At 43.7% G+C, this 8768-nt stretch overlaps 1 protein-coding gene across 1 annotated transcript; it reads left to right on the top strand.

Annotated features, from left to right (window-relative positions):
* Positions 1–293: 293 nt before the first annotated feature.
* On the top strand, positions 294–4516 carry LOC112956879 (transcriptional enhancer factor TEF-3-like; the record flags this gene model as incomplete). The annotated part of the gene is made up of 3 exons (XM_026050359.1): positions 294–449; positions 1525–1677; positions 4292–4516. Coding segments are annotated over 3 exons (423 nt in total), but the record flags the coding sequence as incomplete, so codon positions are not given.
* Between the last annotated feature and the right edge of the window lie 4252 nt (positions 4517–8768).

Here is an 8768-nt window from a genome sequence, read left to right as displayed (position 1 = left end):
TGTCTGCCCTCCGTGTGCTTCTGCATGGCATTCTGGCACATGTTCCGTGATGCTAAACATCAGTTGAGGCGTCAGTCTGTGTCATAGATCTTTAAAGATCAGACTATTCCTTCATTTATTTATTTATTTATATTTTAAATTTCATCCACTTGTTTCATACCCGTTAATGATTATAGAGCTTTGGGTACTCCAGTACCTTCCCATCCTGGCCAAGCAAAACTCTTTTAGTTTCATGGTAAAGACCACCACACATAATAACCATCTATTCTTCTTGCTTTTTTTTTTTTTTTTTTTTAATTCTTTTGCAGGCTGATTTGAACACCAAAATTGAAGACGAATCCGGATCTTTCTATGGCGTTTCCAGCCAGTATGAGAGCCCTGAAAACATGGTCATTACCTGTTCCACTAAAGTATGCTCCTTTGGAAAGCAGGTGGTGGAGAAAGTGGAGGTATGCAGCAGCCGCCTGGATGCAAGGCTCTCTCAGGGCTGCTGCAAGTACTTGCATGCTGCATATATCTCAAGGCAAAATATATCCCATGCTTTTTTGGGGAGATGGACTGGAGAAGCACTGACATTCATGACATAGATTATTATTTCTGAGACATGCAGGTGTAAGAATGCTCCAGCCTGCAACATAACCTTTTCTCAAGACTTCATTGAAGGTCTGGTACTGTTTGCTCTTTTTTTTTTTTTTTTTCTTCTCCTTAAGTCTCAGTTTCTGAAGACGTGTGAATACGTGAGACTCATTTTTGGGGGGGAGCAGAGAAAAGCTGGGAAACAATAGGCCCATGTCTTTGTAGTCCAAAAAGCTGAAAGCAAATAGACAATACTGCATTCTTCTCAGTGCTTTTAAACAGATTATTTATAGAGTTTAGTCACAAATTAATAGAATATAGTAACTTATAGACTACATATAGAGAGAGACTATAGGTTTATTGTTTTATGAGGCTTATGTTAGTTTAGTACTTATAGTGCTTGTATACATACAGCTCTAGCAGCAGCAGGGCTGTTTACATATAGCATTGAATAATTTCTTCTTTCTGATGGCAGATTCACTTGCTAAGAGAGCTGCTCTGACCCACTGCTTGGTGTCTTCTTTCTCAAGCAGCCTCTATGTGCCAAAGGTTCACAAACCTGCATTCTAGTGTCAGTAGTCAACTCTAGGCTACATTCTTCATTAGGACCCATCTCCAGCCACATGATAGGCCTGTCTGAACTCTAGTTATGAATTTCTGTGTGGTCATAAAATGGGATACATAAGCCAAGGATGTCCTCTCTCATGCACCATCAAACCTATAGAATGAAAGGAGGTAAAAGGCATTTAGGGGGTTGCTGTGAAGTGATACAATCCAGTGTCAGCTTCTGGCCTTGCTGAGGAGGACTGTACAGGAATGATTAATTGGCTCATTACCACGAGTAAAATGACTTAAAAATGTCAAGGTAATTTTTCTGTTCTGAGTCCCTTTATGAGATGAATGTGATAACATTGATCCCACACGCCCTCTTTCTGTTTTATGTTGCAGACTGAGTATGCACGCTATGAAAATGGACACTATTCCTATCGCATCCACCGCTCCCCTCTCTGTGAATACATGATTAACTTCATCCATAAACTTAAGCACCTCCCTGAAAAGTATATGATGAACAGTGTGCTGGAGAACTTTACTATCTTACAGGTGGGACATCAAATTGTTTTTGATGAAGCTTGGAGACGTAAAAATCTCATAAAAAAAAGAGTTGACAGTTATAAGTCAAAGCAGATTTCCTGTTACACCTCAGTATCTAACTGAACTTAGTCTCTCTCATGCAAATTGCACCTTAGGACAATTTATAGAACTCTAGAGAGCATAGCTCATACAGAGAAGCAAGAGAAAAAAAAAAGAGAGGTTTGAGTAAGAGTAAGAAAAGCAAGATGAAGGGAGAACTGATGAGAGAGATACAGGAAGGTGGAGAATGCAAAAGTTGCACTAAGAAAAAATCGTGTTCTATTAGAAGACAGACATTGAGGCCCCTTTTGCAAGGTAAAAAAGCAAGAACACTGTCAAGTGTCCATACAGCTTTGACATAGAGAGCATTCTCCATCCTTAGCAAGTATAAGTAAAAGGTTGATTCTTCAGGTCTATCCTGAGCCTGGAAGGAATGTAGAGGGAGGGACACAAGAAGCACTGAGACACCTTTGTGAAGTGCTGCAGACTCTAGCTATGGCAGTACTATAAGGCTACAATAACTAGATTTCCATTATTGTCTATGTAGCCTTTCCAGGCTCTGGAAATCCAAAAGGAGAGAAGAGGGCAAAGATATCTTAAAAGGTGTATTTTCTTAATGGACTGTGAGATCTTCCCTCAGAGAACCTGAGGCTGGGCAAGTGGAAGAAATACTAGAAGCAGTGTGAAAGAGTGGAAATGAAGTAGTTTTCATTCCATCTATTGAAGATCCTGTGGGACTTCAAGCAGTTCATTTCACTGCCCTGTGGTGCAGGTACTTGAGCTATACAGCAAGGTGAATAGAACCTAGCTACCCGACAGGGCTTTAGAAGGCTTTTTTTTGTACTTTTTCATGTTTGTACCAACCTCTTAGTGCCTGCAAGAAATGCTGAACACAAATTCTATGTTTTTTTTTTTTTTTAAGGTGAGCAAAGAAAGATGAAAGGCCTGTGTGCTGTAATTCATGAGGAGGAAAGCTGCAACTGCTTTATGCACACATTATTCCTCAGTCAGGCCTGGGCTTCCTCTAAATTTATGAACAAAGTTGTCATATAGATATACTTCCTTTGAGACCTTCTTCTGAATAATCTCATGCCCTGCACTTACCTGCAGCCACAGAGAAGCAGATTTAATGTGGATGCTGGCATGGCCTTTCACATCTTTCTGTTGTAATCTTGCAGTCCTGTTCCCTGAGTGGCAGGCTGAGAATTTTCCACCCCCCAACAGATTGCTGAGAAATGGTCATTCTTAATGCAAAGCATGCTGCTAGTCCTGGGTTCTCCCTGCCAAGTTCTGAGGCAAGTCTAATTATTCTTTTTCTAGACCCTTTTATGAGTTTGGATGCCACTGCACTCTCAGTTATAGTCTATCATGCTTTGCACATAGCTCTAAATCCAATGCTGAGTTTCAGAACCCATTTTGGTGTCTATTTTTGGATGGGGCTGTGGAGCCTTACCATTCCCAGACGCAGACGATTCAAAACTCTGTCTGCAGAGGAAAGAAGTGTTAGCCTATCATAAAGAAAAAAAGGTTAGGCTAAAGTCAATTTGCTACAATAAGCTTTTGAAAAAATCTGCTTTCTTTTGCACAAGGGTGGCTGTGCTTTGGTACAGAACAGGCCCCCAGCTGCTGTCCTTTTCTTCTGCAGATGAGTCGGTGCTATTCCTGAGCAAAATGTTGCCCCTCCAGCAGGAAAGCAGTGCTTGAGTGTTAAGCTATGGCACAAGCCTGAGTTAGGAGAGTGTGCAAAGATCTGAGGTGTCAGACATATGGGCGAGGGAGGAGCTGAGCTAGAAGCTCTGGGTGCAGCAGTCCTGTGGCTGCCGTGCAGCCCAGGCAGTGAGTGCTTCTGGGGCTTAGACAGCTCTACTCCACCACCAGGCTACACTGTGGTTCAGGGATGCCACACTAGGTTGCAGAGCTTCCAAAGGTACCACCAAGAAAGAGATGCAAAAAGAGAAGCAGCTTCTGTAAGAGCACCTGAGCGTGACGGCCGTCGGTCTGCTGCCACCTGCAGCCTACGGAGTGGGGGGTGTAAAGGGGTGCAACGTGCGTGTCTCCTGTGTCGTGAGAAGTACTGTGATCCTCAGCGAGCAGATGTGCCGCAGCAGGTGGCCTCTCAAAACCCAAAGAACAGAGCAGAGAGAAGTTTCCTACAAAGCACTTCCTCGCTCCTGAAATCTGCAACAGGACAGGGTGGACGCCTGGTTGGGTGGGGTGCTGGCCCTTCAAGGAAAGGAACCATGTGCTTGCTCTCGAAGAGGATCACCTTCCCTGGGCCAAATAAACCCACTTCCCTGTTTGCAGTCACTGCTTGATCCTCAGTTTTCTTTCTCCCTTGTTGGACTCTGCTCACCTCCCAGTCTTTTCACTGCTCTGTTGTCTTGGTGTTTGGGAAGGAGTAGAGGGTTTCTGCTGCTGGGCGTGTGGCCACTTGAGTTGGGGGTGGTGGTAGCTGAGCTGTGTCTCCTTCTAGATACTTTGGTTTTTGCCTATTGTTGACTTTCTGCTCCATGTTGAACGTGTTGGAATTTGTAAGCAGAGCAATAGCAGTTGTCATCTCAGCTTCCTCTCCGTTTCTTTCTAGGTTGTGACAAACAGGGACACACAAGAGACCTTGCTGTGCATAGCATATGTTTTTGAGGTGTCAACTAGTGACCACGGTGCCCAGCATCACATCTACCGGCTGGTGAAGGACTAGACTCTCTGCCCCAAGTCATCCATGGGATATATGTCTGAGGAAAAGCCGATGCTTGAACACCCCCAACCCCCCAATATCAAATCAAAAAATAAACTGCAGATATTGTGTATTTTCAGAAAAGCACCTCCGAGCTGTTTTATGACTGAGAGGGCCCAATAAGTTTGCATCTCCAGGTTTGTGCAAATGGGGAAAAAAAACTTGGATTCGAAGAAACAGGCAAATCATTGCATAAGGGTTTTACTACAAACAACATCCTCTGGGATCTGTCTCCCGCACTGGGAAGCCAGGCCTCAGAGCAGACATCAGGTGTGATCATGCAGATGAATAGACTGGTACGGACCTGAGCTTGCAGCTTGGGCAGTGGTAGCAGCCTCCACTTAAGCTAGACCCCTTAAGTACTGGTTGAAAGGGTGCATGATATACCTGCCCTCTGTTTGTGCGTGTGTACATGCATATGCATACATTCCTAAGTCTACACATGCAGAGACCTACTTTCTGTATGTATGTACAGATTCTTGTACAGTTAGGCATGCACGGGTATATGGATATGTGTGTAGAGAGAGCGTCATATACATCTGCCTGTCCAGCTGTACATTTGCAGATGGACAATCACATTATCCTCCAGCCATACTGTTGTTGGAGCCTCGACATAGTTCTCCTCTCTTGCTAGCACAAGAATACTTACATTTTTTTCTGCCTTTAAAGTTGCCCTTTAAAGTGCAATTGTGCTTAGAAAACTGAGTATGTTAAATAATGTCCTTCCAGCAGATTTCCTCCATTTGTTAGATCTGCTGACTTGAGTGACTAAATAATCATTGCTGCTTTTACTCCTGTTGTCCATGTGCAGCTCAGGGAGGTAGACGCTGCTCTTTCCTTGTGCAGCCGCAAAATAAGTGTTTGCCAAGATCACAGAATAGCATTTTTGGCACAGAAATGATACTCACTGGCACATGAGATATACATTGGTTGAAACCAAAGGACTTGTTGGAATGTCAGGAGGTAAGTACTGAGCCACCTGTAGATGAAACCTGACCTCTCTGAAGAATTTCTGAGCTCATTGGTATCCCCCAGGCCCGTACAACCCTCGGTCAACCGGTAAAAGGGTGCTCTAGGCTCCCTGAAGATGCTATACAGGTCTTCCCATAGCATCCAGAGAGGCCCACAGGCCTACCTATCTCCTCCAGATTTTCTATCCAGCTTCTTGACTTTTTTTTGGTCTGGATTTGTAATGTGTCCATTTACCAGCTACTGCAGAAATCTCCTCATAAACTGGCAGTCTTTTCCTGCAGGTTTAGATGCCAATTTTCTTCAAAATTTTAACCTCCTGTAGAATGCTCATCCCATGTTTTACTGAGTTAATCCCTTAAGAACATGAAGGTCTAAGTCTCTACTGGGCTTTTTCACAGGTGAATATCCCCTGTCTCACTGAAATTCATGAAAAATGCTCAGCTAGTCAACTTGCAGCTTGAATAAGTATCACTGCTACTTGGCATATCAGATTCTGAAGGGCAGAGTTCCTTTACTGAAAAACTTTCCTTTTTAAACACAATCTGATATGTACCAAATCATCTCCAAAGTCCTCGCTATGCTCGAACCACTCATATGTTACAAGAACATGTCATCACTTCCTCTCGTTGCTTTTAATGGCAGCTTTGGTCACATCAATTGCGCCTAACTGGCTTTCTGTGGCTCCTCATCTCTTTTTGCAATCTGCTACCTTAAATGTTTGTTTCAATTAACTCATTTACCAGTTTCATGGTAAATTTTCGATGAGCTTATTTTTTACTAGCTGCGCTCTCATTAGCTTCCTTACCAACTTCCTAGCTGTTCTTCATTTTGCCCAGCTTTAAACGAGTTATGTTGTAGCCTGAACTTACCTGGATAACAGGGGCTTCAACTACTCCTTGCAGTTCTTGTGAGGATGAACCTGCTAATGCCTTCATATCATCATGGTTTTATTTTGATGCAGCTAACAGCAACAATTGTCCTCTGCTACCCAGTAAGCAGAGCAAAACAGGCAATGATCCCTTCAGTAACCTAAAACCTGTAGTGTTCCCATCGCTTTTCACTGCCTGACAGTCTTGTGTTTTCTTGGGCTATTGCTCAAGCCTCGTGTAGAACCTGCCAGGCCTATAATGCTTTCTCCAGCACAACATAAACCTCCCAGTTCTGCATAGTACTTACTCTATGATCCTAAGTTTCAGTACAGTCTTTCCTGATGCCGTGTTGCACCTGAGTGCAAGCATATCCAAGTAATAAGAAGAAACACACTACTAAAATTTAACTCATAAATCAAGTAAGTTAGACAAGTTTATTACAGTAAACTTTTCATATGGGATCTTGGAATGGCTGGTAGATCCCATATATGGGATCCCTGGTGTGGCTGGTAGCGGTTACACGTAAGGAAACAACTAGGAGATCATCAAGAAACACGATGTTAAATTATTCTGATTTGTACTGAAAAGATCAATATAAGCCCATTTGCCTTTCACATCTTCAGCAGTGACCTGGAGAAGGACGAAAACACAATGCTGAATTAATTTGCAGATGGTACTGTCAATTGAGTAGGCAGAACTATAAACAGTGATTTGAACCCTCTTGAAACACTGGGCTTTCGCTAGGAGGATGAATGAGAAGGGTGGTGTGAAGTATGATTTAAGATGCTCTTATAAAAAACAGACAGATGACAACTGAAAGGTGAATTAGATAGAGATTTCAAGTAGAAGACTAGAATATGGTTACCTGCAAAGCCCTTCTGGATGTGATTTTCCTGCGATTGTCATTTTGGTAGTCAGGTAAGCACAAGACATACAGCCTTGCTTGGGGACTGCCTCTGGGGTCCGCGTGTGCCTGGATACTCAGTTTGATGTGGAAGAGGAACTAATTGCCTTAAGTTATTGCATGCAGGTTGCTCGGTTTCAGCTGCCCAAGCACAGGTTTCTACCTGCTTGTAGGACATCCCTTGTAAGTATGAGTCTCTACCAGCCACTCTGTAGAGCCAGCTGGCATGTGCTGGAATATCCCCATGGGAGGGTAGCAGCTCCTACACCTTCTCTATCATGCACTGTGCACTTCTCTGCTCAGACCTCCATCTAGGTCAGAACTTGTGCTTTGTACGTGTAGGAGAGGAGACACAATGCTGTGAAGCTGGGACTAGGGAAAGATGGTTTGATTTTTGTGATGAGTAGAGGGGCCATTTTATTTTCAATACACTGAAGGGATCTTCTCCTGATGTTGCAGACCTTACACTGCCAGAGGCTGCATCTAAGGAATGTGTGTGACTAGGGGCTGGTTTATTTTCTCTGTGCAGGAGCCAAAACTGGCTAGAGGAGAGTGGTACTTTTTGCACCTATCTGCCTACACAAGAGGCATTTCCTGTAGTTACCCTCTCCATCATCCACAAGCACCTTCTATAGCCAATTTCCAAACAGCACCACAGAACTAGCAGGCTGTTCTGCATTGCATACTGCCAATACTTTTCCAGAAGATCTGGTAACCAAGCTTCAGTAAAAGCAAACCAAGGTATATGGCTTTAAACGTCCAGAAAGCACAACACTTTGAAACACCTAATGTGTTAACACAGCTGGAACGCAGACAGGTCGAAGTCTGCTCTGTCGCTGCTCACCACAGCAGCAGAGTCACACAGCATGGACCAAATTACCTGCCTCTCTCTTAAGCCCAAGCTGTCCCACTCAGCCACCCAGGGACAAAATGGCTCCGAATGGGTACAGCTCCCTAGCTGGGCACACACCTGCTCCTTGCAGGTTCCCCCCTTAATCCTTGGAAGATGGTGCACACGACAAACCAAATACAGCCCAATAATGGGAAAAGGACTGACTCAAGGGAAAATATATTGGGCTAACACCGCAAATTTAGAAGTTCTTGGACAGCAAATACTGTTTGAAATGGAAGCTTGTACATAAAAAGGGCTGTAAGTAGTCCTCAGCAATGGAAAACTGCTTGTAATGTGGTGCAGCTCTTCTGCAGACATGCACTTGGTGCACTTGAGTGCACTGCAGGGTTGTCCTGACACAGCAGACCCAGTGGAGGAGTCCAGAGAGATGGATCCTGTAAGTCTGCTTTGTCAAATATCTGATAGTAAACAAAACCAAGCCAGCAGAGCTCTAAGATGTTATCAAGACCATGAATGCAGAGAACAGGCCGAACAGCTCAGTAAATGTAGGGACACGTAGCAGTAATGAAAGCCTCTTTCCTGGCACTCCTGTTCTCTTCTCATGCTCATGGAGTTCATACTTCTTTCATGTCAATAACTGGCATTGGCAATAGACTTCTACCTACCTTCCAAACCAAGAAGGGAAATGAACAGAAAATTCATTACTTTTATGGAGCACAGCCAGAGGAA

Source organism: Nothoprocta perdicaria, unplaced genomic scaffold (assembly GCF_003342845.1).
Source record: "Nothoprocta perdicaria isolate Ctin4 unplaced genomic scaffold, notPer1 scaffold_68, whole genome shotgun sequence".
Classification (NCBI taxonomy): Eukaryota; Metazoa; Chordata; class Aves; order Tinamiformes; family Tinamidae; genus Nothoprocta; species Nothoprocta perdicaria.
Note: the sequence above shows the minus strand (reverse complement) of the source record. Positions and strands in the feature narration are given on the sequence as shown.